This window comes from Volvox carteri, assembly GCF_000143455.1.
Source record: "Volvox carteri f. nagariensis unplaced genomic scaffold VOLCAscaffold_19, whole genome shotgun sequence".
NCBI classification, from domain to species: Eukaryota; Viridiplantae; Chlorophyta; class Chlorophyceae; order Chlamydomonadales; family Volvocaceae; genus Volvox; species Volvox carteri.
This window is the reverse complement of record NW_003307562.1, coordinates 1,362,780-1,380,444: the sequence shown is the minus strand read 5'-3', so window position 1 is coordinate 1,380,444 and position 17,665 is coordinate 1,362,780. Positions and strand designations below refer to the sequence as shown.

General features: G+C 57.8%; 4 protein-coding genes across 4 annotated transcripts in view; 2 read left to right on the top strand and 2 right to left on the bottom strand.

Moving 5' to 3' along the window:
* VOLCADRAFT_91079 (uncharacterized protein) overlaps window positions 1–4,556 on the top strand; it is a gene marked incomplete at both ends in the record, with an annotated part of 11,172 nt that extends 6,616 nt beyond the window's left edge. The window contains 5 exons of the mRNA XM_002950622.1: window positions 839–917; window positions 1,264–1,374; window positions 1,881–1,917; window positions 2,236–3,963; window positions 4,465–4,556. Coding sequence (XP_002950668.1) covers window positions 839–917; window positions 1,264–1,374; window positions 1,881–1,917; window positions 2,236–3,963; window positions 4,465–4,556 — 2,047 coding nt within the window. The remainder of the gene's footprint in view (window positions 1–838; window positions 918–1,263; window positions 1,375–1,880; window positions 1,918–2,235; window positions 3,964–4,464) is intronic.
* A 1,363-nt stretch (window positions 4,557–5,919) lies between these two features.
* On the bottom strand, window positions 5,920–9,286 carry VOLCADRAFT_91078 (uncharacterized protein; the record flags this gene model as incomplete). The annotated part of the gene is made up of 6 exons (XM_002950513.1): window positions 5,920–5,987; window positions 6,558–6,638; window positions 7,769–8,312; window positions 8,439–8,609; window positions 8,817–8,929; window positions 9,067–9,286. 6 exons carry the CDS (start codon window positions 9,284–9,286, stop codon window positions 5,920–5,922), a joined length of 1,197 nt encoding a protein of 398 aa, XP_002950559.1.
* A 650-nt stretch (window positions 9,287–9,936) lies between these two features.
* Window positions 9,937–12,920, top strand: VOLCADRAFT_91077 (uncharacterized protein; the record flags this gene model as incomplete). The annotated part of the gene is made up of 4 exons (XM_002950621.1): window positions 9,937–10,007; window positions 10,672–10,849; window positions 11,911–11,981; window positions 12,677–12,920. 4 exons carry the CDS (start codon window positions 9,937–9,939, stop codon window positions 12,918–12,920), a joined length of 564 nt encoding a protein of 187 aa, XP_002950667.1.
* A 285-nt stretch (window positions 12,921–13,205) lies between these two features.
* On the bottom strand, window positions 13,206–15,447 carry VOLCADRAFT_91076 (uncharacterized protein; the record flags this gene model as incomplete). Its single annotated transcript, XM_002950512.1, has 4 exons — window positions 13,206–13,374; window positions 13,540–13,994; window positions 15,033–15,314; window positions 15,370–15,447. 4 exons carry the CDS (start codon window positions 15,445–15,447, stop codon window positions 13,206–13,208), a joined length of 984 nt encoding a protein of 327 aa, XP_002950558.1.
* Between the last annotated feature and the right edge of the window lie 2,218 nt (window positions 15,448–17,665).

Below are 17,665 nucleotides of genomic sequence, written 5' to 3'. Positions count from 1 at the left end.
TTTCGCTCAGCAGCAGCCGTACCCAGGCGCAGAGCTGTGGCCCTGCACCCATGGTCTCCATTGCTGCCAGGAGGAACCCACGATCCACCGTGTCATAGGCCTTGGCGAAGTCCAGGAATGCCAGGAGCCCCCGGCGGTTCTGCTTGCGAAGGAGGTGTGACAGGTGACGCAGGAATAGCACACTAGCTCCAATGAGGCGCCTAGGTATGTATGTATGTATGTATGTATGTTGTTACAGGGTGGTTAACTTCGCCAGCGGCCCCCTTTCCCGGGGCAGTCCCTGCTCTCCCCTGCTAGAGGGGCACCCTAATCCGTCACCCCATCCGACTTCAGAATGTATTCGTTGGGTTCGGCAACTCACCACCAGCATCCAACCAAATCTAGCGGATCAACGGCGCATCAACTTAGTTCCTGGTCAGCTCGCAAGTTGATATTATCACGTCCTACACCGTCCATAAGATGGGGGGCCACCTCCCATTTCATCACTCCTCAAACACCCGAGGAGCCGGCAGGCGGATTTGAACCCGGGTCGACTTGGTCGACTGGGAGCAGAAGTCAGGCCTTAACCTCTGCCAGCCGCCTGCCATATGTATGTATGTATGTATGTATGTATGTATGTATGTATGTATGTATGTATGTATGTATGTATGTATGTATGTACGTATTGGATATTGTGATATTGCATGGAACGGCGGCGACTGGGGACCGGACATCGTTCAATAACGGCAACAATGCCTGAATTGGCAACAAACGCGACCGGGATGTCTGCATGTGGTTGTGGCTGTCCCGCGTGTGTGTATGCGGGGGGTTTTGCGGTTTACCCCTCCCGCACGCGCAGGCCCCCGGGCTCCACCCCCCTGCATCTGGCGGCACGGCGCGGTGACGTGGCGCTCTGCAAAATGATTATGAGCCATTACGTAAGTTGTGTACGACGTGTACGATGTGACTTGGTGTGATTTGCCGTGTGGTTGTTTAGGTGTTCCCTTTCTCCTCCGCTCCCGGCCTTTCCCCCGGCCCTTCCGGACCTCAGTGGAACCGACCGCCTGCTTGTTTTGAAGAACTGCATTTTGAATTTTGAAGGAGTGCAGCCGTCTTATACTTCTTGGGCTCTATCACCTCCTGTCTTGCGCTGTCCATTCCTTGACCCGCCGCATCCGGATGCTGCTGTGGACCCCCCACTCTCCCCCCACCCCTCCCCACCTCCCCACCCCCCCTCCTCCCCCACCCCTCCCAATCCCTTCCACCAACCCCTCCCCACACCAGTTGGAGGTCCTACGGGACAGCGGCGCCCCTGATCCCCGGTTGCATGCGGACGTACGAGGTGTACGACCTTACCAGAGGGCGGCGGAACGGGGCAGTCGGGGGCTGGCGGAGGTGCGCGTGTGTGTACGTGTATGTATGTGTGTATTTCTATGCGTGAAACAAACATGTGTGTACGGAAGGTAAGGGTGTTTGGCACGGTGTTTTTTTGCACGCATGGTGGAGCGAAGCGGGCTCCGGAGCCGTGTCCTTGCCGAGCTGTTGTTCGTTGGGGATGGGGGGATGTACGGCGTGTGCCCCTGCGGGTGCTGGGGGTATGGCATTGCAATCTTGGCCTCCCGGAGAGCACACGTATGCTCGGTGGTGGTTATGGTCGTTGGTGGGAGGGTGGGGGATACTGGCGGACTGTAGTACTGTAACTTTGGCGGTCACACGACGGTAATGGTCCAGGGCCTCAATGTACGGGGTACGACACCAGGAACACATAGGGATGTCTCCGTCTGGACGTCAGAAACCTGCGAGTGTGTGTTTTTTTTCCACTGAAGCAACTGTAAACTACAACTCTGGAGAAATTACTGTATTAAAACATATTTCTATCCGTATTGTGGACCGTCCCGCAGATGCTCATGCCGTCGACACCTTTGTCGTACATCCTAGGTACGGACGTCGTACGGCTTTATAAGGTACCGAAGCTCAAGGCGATCGCGTCTGCGGCGCTGCAAGCGGGGCTGCTGTCCCAGATTAACGAACTGGAGGTGGTGGCGGCTGAACGGCGGCGTCTTGCAGCGGCGGCGGCGGTAGCGGCGGCGCGCGCAGCGGTGATTGCCGCCGCTACCGCCGCTTGCAGCAGCGGCGGCGGCGGCGGCGGCGGGGCATCCGCTACCGCAAGCGGCGGTGGCGGCGACGGCAACGCCAACCCCGCGGCCGCCGGATGCGGCGCCGCAAGCGTCACCATCGCCGTCGGCGGCGACACAGGGTCCTTGTCCCGAGCGTCTTCCTTCGTCAACGGCGCGATTCAATTTGTACGGCGACAGTCCTTGCGCCCTTTGGACAGCTTCCGACGGCGCCTGCGTGCATCCGGAAGGGGGGCTCAGGCCCAGGATGGCTCACAGCATGATAGGGCCACATCACGGCGTACGAGCACCGTCGGCGGCGCCTCGGAGACGGCAGCTGGCGGCCTGATTAGCCTCAGCTGCTATGACGGGGCCGCCATCGGTGGCGGCGGCGGCGGCGGCAACAGAGTCGGAAGTGGCGTCTACAGCCAATTTTCTCACACACCGCCGCTGCATGGCGGCATGCCGCCAGCTGGCGTACAGAGACCGATATCGTGTACGACAATGGCGTCGGCGTCGGCAGCAACGATGCCTGGGATAGCGATTGAGCACGGTTTTAGTGCCGAGACCGCCGCGATCGCTGCCGGTGGCACGGCTATTACGGCTGCAGTGACGGCGGCGGCGGCGGACGCCGCAAGTCACGGCCTGGCGGGCAGCGCCGCTGGCGCTGGTGCTGACGCAGCCGCTGGGCTGACGCCATCGTTGGCAGTGGTGGCAGTAGCAAAGACGGCGGCGGCGGCGGCGGCGGCGGCCCTATCCGGGGACATCTCTCCTGTAAGAGGCAACTCTTTCGATTCGGACACCCATTTTCCGTACCTGCCTTCTCCGCCGTACCACCTTGTGCTGGCCACCGACGGCGGCCGCAGCGGCGTCACAGAGATACGACCCGCTGGCGCCGCCGCCGCCGCCGCCGCAGCGGCGGGCTGCGGCGACGTCCATGCCGACCCAGCGAACACTAACGCCAGGGCTAGTGCGCTAGTTGGTGGCGCCGATGGCCCGACCACCGTCGGCGGTATTGCCGGCGGCAGTCCCGCGAACGAAACCAAAACAGCCTTTGCCCCTTTTCGGACGTCGTACTGTCCCGTATCCCTGCCAGTTTCGCTGCCGCCGCCGCCGCTGCAGCATCCGTACCCGTCGCCGTTCGCCGTGGCGGCGCTTCAGGCGACGCCGCTAGACCGGTGCTCTGGCGCATCTCCCGGCGGCGGAAGCCCGCGATACAGCAGCGTCAGCGGCGTTGATGTCGACATCTGCCGCAGCCTGAGCGGCTGGTCGCCGCCGCTGCCCGTGCTACTGCCCCCGCCGGGAGCCTCTCTGGGGCTACAGCCGATCCAGGAGGGACACCCGACGGGGCTGGCTGCCGCCGCTGGCGGCGGTGGAGGTTGCGACGGCTGCTTGGCAGGAAGGTTGAGTAGACGCGCGAGCAAGTACGTGCTGACACAGCCGCCGCCGCAGCCGTCGCCGCTACCGCACCCCGGCCCTGATGACGATGTCGGCGGGCGATCCCCACCTGCCCTCCCTTCCCGCGGGAGCAGCTGTTGGCAAATTTCGGGGGATTCTGTACGGCGGTGGGGCCTGCACGGCGGCTCCCCGGCCGCGGCTACTGCCGGCATGGGTGGGGACGATCGCGTCATCGCGAGAGAGTACTACATGACGGGAAGGGCTGTAGCAGGCGGCGGTGGCGGTGGCGGAAGCGATCCAGCGGGTGGCAGTCCTCCGTTGGGAGTCTTTCAGCTGCCGGTCGGGTTGGGATGGGAGGCGTACGGCAGCGGCGGGGTCGCTGGCGGAGGCGGCAGCTACGGCCAGGTCATCGGTCTGGGTGTTGCAGCTACTGCCGCCAGCCGGGCCGGCAGCGGAAGGCTGCGGGTGTCAGGTGCGTTGGCGCTGACGGCAGGCGACGAGACCGCCGCCGCTGCCGGCGGCGGCGGCGTCGGGGGGGCTGCTACTGCCGGAAAGCTGATTGGCTCTGATACATCCGAAGACTACTGCGGTGTGTGCTTCGAGCGGCCAGCTTTCCTACACATCAAGCCCTGCAAGCACGCGCTTTGTGGTGGGTCATCTCGGTGTGCAGTACGGTGCCGTACAAATTCTCCAATCCGGCCGTAATTTAACCAACCGTGACGTCGATCACCACAGTTACCGTACGCAGCTATACATGGCGTGGCCTAGTCCTTGAAATTGCCGTACACGGTGTACGACTTCATCATGCCGTACAATGATTCACCCTAACACTTGGTCTAATCTTCATGTCTGATAGATTTAGAACACCCCGCGCCATGTTGCTGATATGCTGAGCAATCGCCATACTTAACTCGCGCCGTACTTAAACTCTCAGCTCTCACAATGCCGTACCCGTGCCGTACTGTTCTCGCAGCCGAGTGCTCCAGGGAGGTGACCCGCATGGTGGTGACGCAGCCGCCCTCGTGTCCCTTCTGCCGGGGTGTCGTACACGGCTTCGGGCTCTAAGATATGACGTGCCGGCATGCGGTCAACAGGCGCTCGTGGTTGTAGCTGCTGATGGGCTACTGCTACTGCCCCTGCTACTGCGCCTACTTGCTGATACTACTTTTACTGCTGCTACTGCTTCCAGGACGGCTGCAGGCGTGGTGGTAGTCGCACGATGCTGCTCCAGCGGATGAGCGAGTGGGGCGCGATGCGGGGTTTTCCGGGCCCCCTCAGCTCGCGTCCCTCACCTCAACTCACTTGGTCTCACCTTGCTCATTTCCATCACTTCCTCCTCCCTGACCGCACAGCGTGGGTTGATGGCGGGAAGAGCCGCCCCGCTCGATGTATGCGATTTGTCCCGCCCCGCCCCGCTCGTGCCGTGTCGTGTCGTGCCGTAGCGCATGCGGCAACGCGCTGTGGCTGGCTGCGCGGGTATGTATGTATTATATACGTATGTACGTATGTATGTGTGTGTTTTGCGTCCCTTGACAAAGCTACCTTTATCACACTGCGGCGCGGGCAGCTGACTGCAAGTTGCCCGCCATGCAGCTCCCCCCCCCTTTCGGCCAAGGAGGAGGAGGAGACCCCTAGGGGGCCGCGCTCTCGTTGCGGAGGGAGAGCCAGCAGTAGTGGCGGCAGCAGTAGCTGCTGCGGCTGCTGTGGACTCTTGCCTCCCCCAGCGGCGCGCGGTTTCATGTGTACACTTGCGGGTACAGAGTACTGTTGCTCCGAAACACTGAGGAGGGCAGTAGACGGGAATATCGGGAATCGTTGTGTTTCCCAACTCGCTGTTTTTTGTCTGGTGGTGACCACATGCACGTGGTCCGCTTCCCCGCCTTCATATAATATGCACACACGCAAACACACACGCAAACACACACGCAAACACACACGCAAACACACACACACATATGTATGCACGAGTGAAGGAGCGAACAAAAGAAAGGCAATGTGAAATGAACGCACCCATGCGCAGCGCCAGGCAGCAGCAGATAGACATCAGCACATTCCTTGACGTGTTGTATTCCTAGCTTTGCTTTTTGATGATGATGGAGGAGAATGCGATGTGTTGCCGTACCGCTAACAGGCAGAAATACGTTCACGAGCGCGCGGGCGAGTACCGCCTGCATGCACATACATGCATACATGCACATACATACAAACACACACACACAAACACATACACACGGGGCTCCCTTACCCCTGGCGTGTGCGTGAAGAGATTGGATGAATAAAGGGACAAATCGATGATGGGCTTCTGATCACTTCCCGGACTTGTTTGCATTTGGCCACCGATTTGTGAACTCGTGGGTCGAAAGCACCCTACCTACGCGAAATTCAAATTCATTCCATTTTTATGGTTGGTGGCCCCAAATGGTGCCTGTCATGCACCTTGACGCTGCTTCCTGTCTTCCTGTTTGGGAACGCGAACCGCATACGTTTCCGAGCACGCTGTGTGCATCATGAGGGGGGGGGGCGAATGAACAAAAGGGGCCTAAAAAGGCCTCGATGAGGGGAAATCGGCGAGGGGATCGGTTGGGGATTGGTTGGGTGGAATGTTTTTATGGGGTCGGACGTCTTGGTTGGGTGGGGGTCGTTCACCCCGGGGTCCCCTGTAAGCTGTGTTTCCTTGTGTGCTAGTTTGGGGTCAGAAGCGGATGAGGGACACATTCGCGCACGTGTGCACTCACTGTACTGTACAAGACGCAGGGCTACGGGATAATCGTTTTTTTTTCCGTGTACAGCTGTGTACAGCAGCGATGGTCCTTTGAATGCACGTGTGGCCTTTTACTGCCCCACCCACCCACCCCGCGAACTTGTCTGTGCTATTGTACACGGGAAATGTAAGACCCACGGGTGGGGTAGGTATGGGGGGGGGGCCGCCAGAGGGGGTTCTGCTCCTTTCGGATGCCTCAGCGGCTCCCTGGGTGGATGTGTATATGATGGGTAGGTGTATAGCCCGCGGCATGAGCGAGGGGACATGCGCCAGTCGCGGGCAGGTGAAGTACTGGGGGGCCTCACCCAGCACCGTGCCATTCATGTACTGTTTCTTGTTGGGGAGTGGCGTGGCCTTAGTAGAGCGCCCTTCGTAGTAGTGCAAAGCTGCATGTTGCGACGGTCAGTTTGCCGCGCTGCAAGGTGATATGTCTCTGGGGGGGCCCTAGCAATGAGTTTTGGTAGCGGCTGCAGCGGCGCTGCAGACGCGCGCTTGGTCCGCGATGCGGATAATAGCGACTCATTTGACAAGTCATCCGTCATCGAAAGGGTGGAAGCGGAGGGGCATTTTTATTTAGCTGAGAGCCGCGAGAGCGCTTTTGGAGATGGAGCATGGAGCTCCCCACGACCCGGTTCAGTGGCCCTAAAGAGACAGCAGGACATCATGTTGCTTTGCTGTTATTGTTGTGATTGTCTTTTCCCCAGTAGCGGCGTTGTGTGCTTTTTTGCGTGTGGAGCAGGAAGAATTAGTTTGTTACTTGTGCATGCACCTTTCACAGCGCGGCATTCGTTTCATCAAGTGCAGCGTCGTGTTGTTGTTGCTATTGTTGTTGTTGTTGTTGTTGGACGGAAGGTCTGTCAAGAGGGCAGCGGTGCATCTTGAGCTCCTGGTTCGTCGTGTAAATGACCTGGCCGGCTGCTTGGGAAGATGACAAAAGGTCGTAAGGTTGTGGCTCAAGCGGGTGGGGCCCCCCTCCCCGGGAGACTGCGCTACTTCGATCGCGAGGTGCGAGGCGTTGTACGATATGGCCGTAGCGGCCGGCAAGACCTCTTACTCGTGATGTTGCATGTTGGGTAGTGGCCTTGGGAATGCTTGCTCCGCAACATGCTCACTTTTTTGTCCATGTGTTTTTACATATTCTAGCCTTCCCGGGATGCATCTATTACGGCACCTGCTGCCGTACACAGCCGGCAAGTTTACGATTATTACTATTATCGCTAGTGCTCGTCCTCATTCAGTCCAGGACACGTCGCGGTTAGCTCGTCCAGGCTGCCGTACTGGCAGCCGCAGAAGTAGCAGTATTGGTGCTGTTCTCGAAGGTGCAATAGCAGCACGGTCAGTTGCTCCGAGAGAGGCGGCGCCGCGGCAGCGGCGTCAGTGGCATCAGCGGCAGCGGTAACAGCAGTGGCAGCCGTAGCAGCAGCAGCAGTAGCAGTAGCACTGGCCACGCCCTCGTGCATATGTCGTCCCCCTTCATCAACCCCACCATCACCTTCACTGCCATCCTCCTCCTTACCTCCCCAACCACCACTTCCCCCCCCGCTCTTCAGCGCCTGCATGCCCTGGAAAACCCCCACCCCGCCACAGCACCCCACAGCCTCAGCCACCTCAGTATCATCAACGGGGATTTTCCGCACTGCGCTGGAGCCCGGGCTGCATCGTGACGCTGCAAAGGTCGCTGCGCTTGGCCCTACCCTTACTAGCTGCCTTTCACTCCCTTCCTCCCCTCCGCCCGCCTCCCCGCCACCCCCCGCTGCCGATTCTAGCGCTACCGCGGCGCTGCCGCCCTGGATTTCCTGCTCCTGACCTTGTCCTCGGAAATCGGCCACGCGGCCCGCACGGCCCGTGTCCTCCGCCCTCATCCTTCCGGACATCAGCTCGTCGTCGTCGTCATCATTCTGCCTCAACACAGCTGATCGTCCTGGAAGAGACCGATGGGACGGTGCCTCCGCTGCTGCTAGCCCTGCCGTACCCGCTGTGTCTTTCCCCGCCTCGTCAGCCATCATTGCCGCCAGCGCTGGGAGCTTAGATAGTAAGGCCCGCAACGTCTCGCTCCTACCCTGAGGCCCAGGCGGGGAGAGAGGTGCGCCAGCCTGGCCCGTGCGTGCCGTGTATGTGTGCACACCCGAATCCGCCCCGCAACCGCTGTCTTCCCCGCCAGGTACAGCATTTGTGTCGTGGCGTACTTGTTTCAAGGCTGCCGCCGCGTGCTGCTCATCCAGGTGCTCGGCCACCCGCCAGGCTTGCCATAGGTGCCGGACTGTTAGGCGAGCAGCATACGCCGCACGTGCGGTGTCCTGATAGCGGTTCTGTGCCTCCGACACCAGACGAGCGCGTTTCACCCGATCCAGCTCCTCCTGCCGCATCAATAGAGGAAAAGGGCATCGGCTGGAATGATCAAATATGGCTGCGGAGGCGGAGGCGTGTGTCCTTGGAAAAGGCAGTGTGGGGAACCTATGTTGCTAATCGTGGCGTAAAGTTCGGGGATCATGAAACGCAAAAAATCGCGGAAACGCATTGCCGGGCCAAGATGCGTGGGTGTTAAACACGTCCTACACCCGCACCTGCCGCTGCCGCTCCTGCCGCTCCCTCTTTCGTTGCTCATCCACCCCAAGGCCCGCCCGGCCAGCTTTAATATCTAGAGGCAACGGATCCGAACGGCCAGCACTTGTGCTGCCTGGATGGAAACGAACAAGTTTTGTTGGATGGAAGCTGGATTAACTTAGCAGTAATAAGGATGGGTATAACCTAAGGAAGATTCGAAGATGAAACTAAAAAGCAGCGTTCACATTATCAACATGGCCTCGCGCTTACCAAGGCCTTTGCCAGCTTCAAACCCCATCTTTTGCAAAAGAGCATAGCCCTTGTTGCCAGAATCCAGCGGCTGTTGCAGGCCGGCCTCGCGAATCGCCTTCTCTTTGCGCGGTTTATGCTGACGGCTTGCCTTTGCCTCAAGCCGTCGATTTTGTTCCGCGGCTTCAGCAGTGTAGGAATTTAGGAGTGCTTCCAACTCATCATCGCTTTCAATGGTCATGGTTAATAGTCAGGTACCAATACGCTTGGGTGCGAAAGTATAACGCGTCTCACAGGGGAATGTTCTTCAATCGTTACCATTCATCGCATATATACCGACTGCTGGTAACCGCACATAATTCAACAGTGTGCCGAAACGGTCCACGGTAGGCTCGTGCTAACTGTCAGTCCGCCATGGAAATGCTGGCGAGCATGCCGGTCGGCCGGTCGACGGCTATCACGTTGGGATGCTGGAGGAACGACCGGGTAACAGGACTGGCAACCTTGCCAGTGGGCCTCCCTTTACTTGGCCTGTTGCATGGCAAGGGACCTTGGCACCCGTCGTGGAACTAAACGCTGCTTCGTGCAGGATGCTGTACATGCGTCTGTACCCATTCCATACTCTCTACATACAGGCACGTCGCGCTTTCATTTGCACCAGCATTTGCGCATGCCTTACAAAGGTGTGCATCAACGACTTAGGTCAGCGAGGTATTGTGCAAATCCGTATTCCTACTTAGCCAGTATTCTCCACGGGCGGCCCAGTTTTTGCCAACTACCTTACCTTTTCACCAGGATAAGATTAAACGAAATCACCTTCCGATACTATGACCTGTTATTTGTTCAAGCATCCTTCTGGCCCCTCGGCGCTGCTTGCTATCACCTAAGATTATGACGGACTATTGGAAAAATAACTTACGTCGCGCAATTTCATACTCGTGCTGGACTAAAGGGACTGGAAGGTAAGGCTCTGATGGTGCGCGCGTGAGTGCACGCAAGCGACTTTAACCTTTGGAACGTCGCCAACACAGCTTGACTGAGACCGGCGTAATGCTGGTGTACAGTAAGCTTCACACATTGCGTCCACCTATGCTTGAGATTTTAGCTATTATGGCGTCATCGTCTTGTGCGCCCTGCACGCACCAACGACGGAGGTACCTTGAAAGAGTTCCTACGTACCTAAACTAGCTAAGTTGTATGATTCAACTCGTTTCATGAGGACGACGACAAGCGTGCATAGAATGGTTACGCAGGCACTTGAAATCCACGATGTTGCTGCTGCTCTCGTCCTCCAAAGTGTCCTTTTATTCCCTACGCAGGTTACACCAAAGGGTCTAGGCCAATAATGGAGTTCACCGTTGATCCAGATATTTCTTCAAAAAGACGTTGTGATTCCGACGTATCGGTATTCGTTAGGATACTTAAGGATTTGCCTTACGGATCCGAACGGCCAATAGCATTTTTGTGAGCCGCTTTATCTGCGCGCTCAATAAACAAAATGCAAGAGTTCAATGGGATGAATAGGGACGAGCTTCAAGGCCTTCTCTGGGCCTCGCAATACGCGACAACAAAAATCTGCGTTGGTTGTAACGGGTTGCTGGCCAGGCATCTCGGTGCCTCTTCCAGCTGCCCGGAACGTATTTGGGTGCAGTGCCGATGCATAAAATGCCTGGAGCGACAACCTGTTGGTTTCGCTGACGGCGGAAACATTCTGTCCTTGGCCGAGTTCTCGCAACACGCTTGCTCCCAGCCACCAAGCCTTAAGCTTTTCACAATTGTTCATCCTGGCACTCCAAATAATCCGGTAAGGATGCGTTTCGGGGGAAGCTTCGCTGACGTTTTAGGTTAGCTAATAAGCTTGCAAGCGCAGACGCTCAATGTGACAATAGATTTACGAATAGACAGCAAGCAAAGTTACGTGAATTGCGCCCTCGACGCACGCTTCTGTTGCCGAATATGCTGACACCGCCACTACGTCCGACGTCGCTATCATCATTTCTGGGCCTGTCCGGTGGCACAGGCAATAGCAGATCAACTTACTCTTTCAATAGGATTGCCAGTCTCAAGGGAGCAACTTTGGCTTATCCAAGCCCCACAATCAGTGCAACAATGTGTTTGGGATGTTGTGGCTCTTGCTGCGGTGTCAGCCATGGAGCATGGGAGACGTTATATGGCTGCAAACATGAAAACCAACCCGGCACTGTTACCTGGTCCTTCCCTTACGGAAGAAGCAATTTGTCGAGTTATTGTTGATTTTTGGGGCCGCATTCAGGGTTTCGCAGCTTTAGGAATTCCACGAAAAGGTTGGGAATCCGTTGGCGCACATCACCCCTTTTTGAGGATTATATCTGGCAAATTGATTTGTTCGCGAGAGCGGTTACCGATGAGAGGTTAATTATCTGAGATGATAATCTTTTGGTATATTAGTCTCTACTGCAGTGCACGGCCAGCTGGCCCGATGGCTCTACTCTTCGGGAGTCTGGAGCCCACTGTAACAACCACACACACACGTCCGACGGCAGAGCTCTACACAGCGGTACCGGCAGCCGGGATATGCCAAAACTGGCGCTCAGACCGTTCCTCTCACCTACCTGAAGAAACTATTCCTTGGACGCTTCATTCGCCGTTTACAAAAGTGCAAACTGATGCTGACCGTACCGGCACCGAACGAATCAACTGACCTGTCACCGCAAGGAAGTGGTGCTGTAATGCGCTGAAAGTAAAATCTCAAATTGTTGTCAGTAAAATATTTATATATATTTATAACATATAAGCTTTTAAAGAACAACGGGGCAAACAGACGCCTCCTTCCGTCCACAATTGCGACCCACGCGCGCTTTTCCCTTGCACCCACCATCGACATAGGTGCCGTTGCTGGACTGGCTGAGAGCGGCGAATGAGCATATGGGTGGCGAAAAGCTGGTGCGGCGTCAGCTGTGCGTATTCTGGAGCGGTTTCGGAGAGGGCGGCAAAATTGAAACCCCCAATCGCTGGCGCTCCGCCACTATTCGACGGATCGACCAGGCCACCGGCGCCTGCGAGATGAAGCAAGTAGCAAAAGGCTGGCTGAAATTATAATATTTATATATTTATATATTGATATATTGATTTAAAATTAAAAAACTTTATAATGCTTACCTGATTAAACAAGTTGTTAAAAAGTTGTTTGAAAGAATTTGTAAGGAACGGACGATTACTAACTGCGTGTCGCGTACTCCGATCCTTTAGGGCCCTTCCTAATTGGTTTCTGTTTCCTTCTTTTGGCATTAATTTCCCAGGTATCATGACGACAGGCGCAAACGCAGTCAAGCGTTCCTGTACCTGCCGTTGTCCATCGTCCATTTCGCGCGCTGCCCTCCGGCGCCCGGCGCACCCCCAAGGAACGTCGCCGATGGCCAAACACCGCTGCCGCCGCTCCTGCCGCTGCTGCCCCAGCCGCCTCAGAGCGCCGTGACGCCACATCTGCTGCCACCTTTCCCTGCACTTCCATTTCCGACATTTCCAACTGCCGCGGTTGTTGCTGCTACGACACAAGTTTCCCCAATCCTACAGCCGACGACGACGCTGCCGCCGCGAGCTGCACCTTCGGCGGCCCTGTTCCCTGCAGCCACCGCCGCCTCCGCCGCCGCAGCTGCAGCAGCAGAAGCAGCAACAACTACAGCCACCACGCGACTGGTGCCAAAACCCGCCGCTCCAGGGGAGTGCCCTACGTCTTCCCAGACGTACTACTTGCCACACAATCAGGCCCTCGCCAGCGCAACGGCGTCAGCGTGCGCGCAACCGCCGCCTCCGCCGCCCGCCCTTGCTCCGTTCCCGTCTCCAACATCCTGGGGCCCACAGTCAATTCAACCGCAGCAATATTTTCAGCAGGTTAGATCCGGATCATCTGGATCTAACGTACGGCACTCATTCCCCGTCGTCGCTGCTCTCGCCGGCGGAATGTCGTCCCGCGGGGAACCTGAACCACCGGTCGAAACCCCCGCTAAGCGCCCGTGGCCTGCAGATATCGGTACGGCATCCGAGCTAGCAATAAATGCCACGACCCGCGGTATCGGTGCCGTGTTTTTTGACGCCGTACTTAATCCCCCCTCCAAGCTGTCTCGATCCGATGGAGCAGTAACAGGAGTTGGAAGCGGTGGCGGAGGCTGGGGACAGCGCGATCAGCTTGTACCGCAGCTGGCTGTCACTGCCGCCGCCGCTGATGTCGACGCCGCAAGTGGCAGCTGCGGCGGTGGCGGCAGCGGCAGTGCCTCCGCGTGCACGCTGGGGAATGCCAGCGCCGGCAGTGGCGGCAGCGCCGCCTTGACGTCGGCCTTATTGATGCACAGTCTGGAGTTCAGGAACAGCAGCGGCAGCGGTAGCGGCAGCGGCAGCGGTAGCGGCAGCGGTAGCGGCGGCCAGGGCCGCCGGCTGCCTTCATTTCCGTTGCCTGCGCCCTCGGACGGCCTGCGGCTGCTGCGGATGCTGGACACCGTCTCCTCAGAATTGACCTACATTCCACCCTCCTCTGCATCATCGTTATCATCGCCAATGTCGGCGGCGGTGAGAGCGCCAGCAGCGCCACCGTTGCATTTCCAGCTGCACCAGCAGACGCTCAGAGCGGCTAGTGGCAGCCAACCGGCAGTCACGTCGGCCGTTGCCGCCAGAAGCGCCAGACAGCTACTACCGCCGCCGTCACCGTCGCCGTCACCATCGGCAGCAGCGGCGGCGATGGCAGAAGCTGCACTCGCGGCCCAGCTTCCCGATTTAGGCGCCGCCGTCGCCATCAGACCCGGCGTCGCCGCCGCCACCGCCGCAGACTGCCCCACCGCCGCTACCTGCAGCGTCGGTGGCGGCAGTAGCAGCGGCGGCCGAGCCGGACCATGCGGCTTAGGCTTTGGCCGGGCTTCCGTCGCCAGCGTCGCCACCACCGCCACCACACCGACGCCGCCTGCAGGCGGCGGCTGGAGCTGCAGCCATAACAACATTCACAGCAGCAGCATTGGCGGCAGTGGCAGTAGCAGCGCCGATGAAGGCAGCCGGCTCTATTTTCCTTGGCCTAGCCGCGGAACCAGCCCTAACTTCACCCCCATGCATCCGCCGGTGGCGGCCCCAACCGAAGCTGTAGCACCTGCTATTGCTACTGGTACTAATGGTGCTACAGCTGCAAGTGCTGTCACGGCATTGGGGGAACCATCCGATGTGGCAGCCGCGCTACTGCTGCCATCGCCCCCGGCGGTGCCATTGTCGGCGGTGGCGGCGGCGCAGCCACCACGGCCGGCAGACCCCGAGGAGCAGCTAAATGCCTTCCTGGCGGCGTCGTTTAGCTTTTTCGACGACGATTGTCCGCCCCGGTATCCGGATAGTGCGCTTCAGTGTATGCCTTATACGAACAGCGGTGGCGGCAGCTGGCCGACGGTGCCAGCGGTAGCGGCAGCGGTACCGCCGCCGAGGGCCGTCAACGCTGTGCAACGTTTCGGCGTAGCCACCTCCGCCACTGCCGCTGCCGCCGCTGCCGTACCGACCTCGGGAACTCTTACCTGCAGCAGGGGCAACAGCTACTTTGACGGCGGCAGCGGTGGTGGTAAGGGCGGTATAGGTGGCGGCGTCGGCAGCAGTGTTGGTGGCAATAGCAACAGCCGCTGCTACAGCTTGGACAGCTCCAACAGCAGCAATAGCTCTTTGACTGGCACCACGCCGCGCTTTGGCGGTAGCTCGGGATTGGGCAAGGAAGGGGAGATGAGACTGCGACATTTCGTTTAGGGTAAGTCGGGGAGAAGTCTCATCCAGCTTCTGCTTCTGCCGTCGTACAGTGTCGTACTGTGGTTGCTCTAGGATTGCCATGGAGGGAGGGTCCCTAGCGTTCGGGGGATGCTCTTGATCCCATTGACCAACCCACCAACCCACCAACCGACAAACCGACAAACCGTCAGAACTGGTGGTGGTAATTGCTGTCGTGCCCCGTTCTGCGCCAGCTCTTCCACCCATCCAACCCCCCGGGCGCTTACGCTGTGTGCCGTTGCATGCTTGTACGTTTTGTGTCCCCAGAGCTGGAACGCATGCAGTGAGTTCGTGGCGGCTGCGGCGGCTGCGGCGCAGGTTCGGGTGATCTTGGTAGCGGTGGCGGCGCTGCCGCCGCCGCCGTCACCACCGCCCCGATCCTTGTTGATAGAGCAACAACAGTATGTGCAACAGCAACTGTAAAACTGCAACTGCAACAGCAACATGTTCCTGCCGTTAAACCTTGGCGCCGCCGCCATCACCGCCGACGATGCTGGTTTGGCCATGAACTACGGCAGTTGACGTCACGAAAGCCTGCCGTACGACTTCCCTGCCGGGTCTTACCGGTTCCCCGGGTGGTGGTGATGCCACGGCGGGACACCCGTGGCCGAGGGAGGGAGGGAGGGAGGGCGGCAGTAGCATGGGAATGTGCGCCGCAGCCCGGCAGTACCTGGGGGACTCCACGGAAAGGGGCCTGCGCTAAGTGCTTATACGCCGCCACCGCCACCGCCGCCACGTGCTGTACGGAGGTCTGGTCGGCGGCGGCGGGTGTACGACTGCCCCATTTGAGCAACCATGCAGGTTGATCAGCTACAAACGCGTTGAGAGAAATATACATTAACAGCTATAACCGCTACAGCTGCGGTACTGCAGCGTGTTTCGCCGGATGGATTGAGTTCTCATAGCTGTAGCTGAGATTTGGGGGATGGGGGTGTCTGGGTTTTGGGGTTTGGGTTTTTATGTACTGGGCGGTTGCCGACCAAGTGGTCCGTTGGACAATATCCGCAGAAGAGACACGCACAGGGCTGGTACGGGATTCATCACGGGTTAGTTGATCCTGTCCTTTCAACCTCTTCCGTTGGCGGTTGTTACAATCGTACACTACGGTACCAACCGCCTGGGTTTGCAGAGAAGGATCCCAAGGCATTTGAATTTATTGTTTTGTCCGTGCGGAATTGCGTTCTGGCGGAACGAAATTGAATTTTTATTTGTGGTATTGTTCAGTGTCATTCATTGTATGGCTTTATACGGCTATTAAAGGACGTGGAGGAAAGCGGCGGGGAATGCGGCGGAAACCGCTCTTAGGGCTAATTAGGGGGTTTGGTCATTTTGTTGGAAGGAGCGTTGGGGATTACTGGCCGCGTGAATTCCATGGCTTGTTGGGGAAGGAGGGGGGAAGGGTGGGAAGTAAGGAGCTCACACACAAGCAACCTGCGGGTGCGACAAGAAACGTTTTGAATATTCTTGGGGAGCTTGGGAGGCTGAAGGACGAAAAGCGGTACGCATTGAGGTATGCAGGTGTCGTGCTTGCCACTAGCTAAGCCCAGGGATATAGCCTACAGACTACGGACGGACTAACTGGACTGCATCGCATTGCATCGCCAGGATGTCACCAACACGCACGTTATGGGCAAAACAAATCTCGTATGCATCGCTCAACTGAGAGTACATGGTTTTGCATTTGCAGCATGGACGCGTGACCTTAGATATGGCTGAAAATGGCTTCGTTATCTGGTCTTATATAGGTTAGATTGTTTAATAGGAGCAACGGCCAGTTTTCTGACCGAACATCAACAAGCTTTTTTATTTCGGGAAGGAAGTCGAGGGTGGAAGATTTAACAGCCATTTGATCAGGGAAAGGTGGATGCAAATGAACTATGTAGTGTTTTATAATCGCATAATTAACTGGAACGTTTAGGCCAAGACCTCCAAGGCGCGCGAGGGCTGGGCTTGGCAGGGCTGCTGAAATTCGGCGCTGCTAAACCAGCCAGAGTCCGTTTCCTACTCTACTCAATGCTGCATTTGCATTCTTCGTAGTAAGTGGATTTCATGGCTGCCTGTGCAAGGGGTGGCTATGCGCCTTGGAGCCGTTGATTGCGGTTAGGATTCTGTTCGGAGTCTTCTGACCTTTTGGATTTGTGTAGGGAGTGAAAGGACTTTGTACTTGGTGGTAAATTATCTCCCTTTCATCCCTTACAATTATGATTATTACGACCACACCCCATTGACGAAAGCAGAGGTCGGCAAAACGGTTTTTACGGCTGCGGGAGGGCATAGTTTCGGTCCGTAAACCTGACAAGTCGGGTGTCGGCTTCCTCGAAGCCGGAAAAAGGGCGGGCCCCCCCTGCATCCGTACAGGCCGGTAGCTAGCGCGGCACGTGTGACAATTGATGGGTAGTGTCAATGCGGTGGGAGATGTGCTTTGTTGCAGCATTGCTGATGGTGTGAGAGCTAAGCTTGCACCGGCGGAATCGTCAGCACCGCCTGCGGGCTCCACGCGAATCGCATCCATCCCGGGTGCATGCCGCATGAACAGTGCGGCAGACCGCATGTCGGAATGCCCGTGCGGGCAAATGGTAACGAAAGCTGGGTGAATTTCGGTGCTGTCTGTGATGTTTATCCCCGAAGCGCCAGCGGCCTCAGCAATCCGCCCCACAGCCGCGGGCTTCATCGGGGCACACCGCAAGTCTCCGGAGGCCCCTAGCATTGGCTAAAGTAAATGTACATATGAGCAGCTTGCGTATTTCATAGTAATGTAAGCAAATTTGTCGGCCTGCTGGTGGCAAGTCGGAATGCCCGTGCGGGCAAATGGTAACACAAGCTGGGTGTTCAAGTTATCATACGCTATCATCCCGGAAAT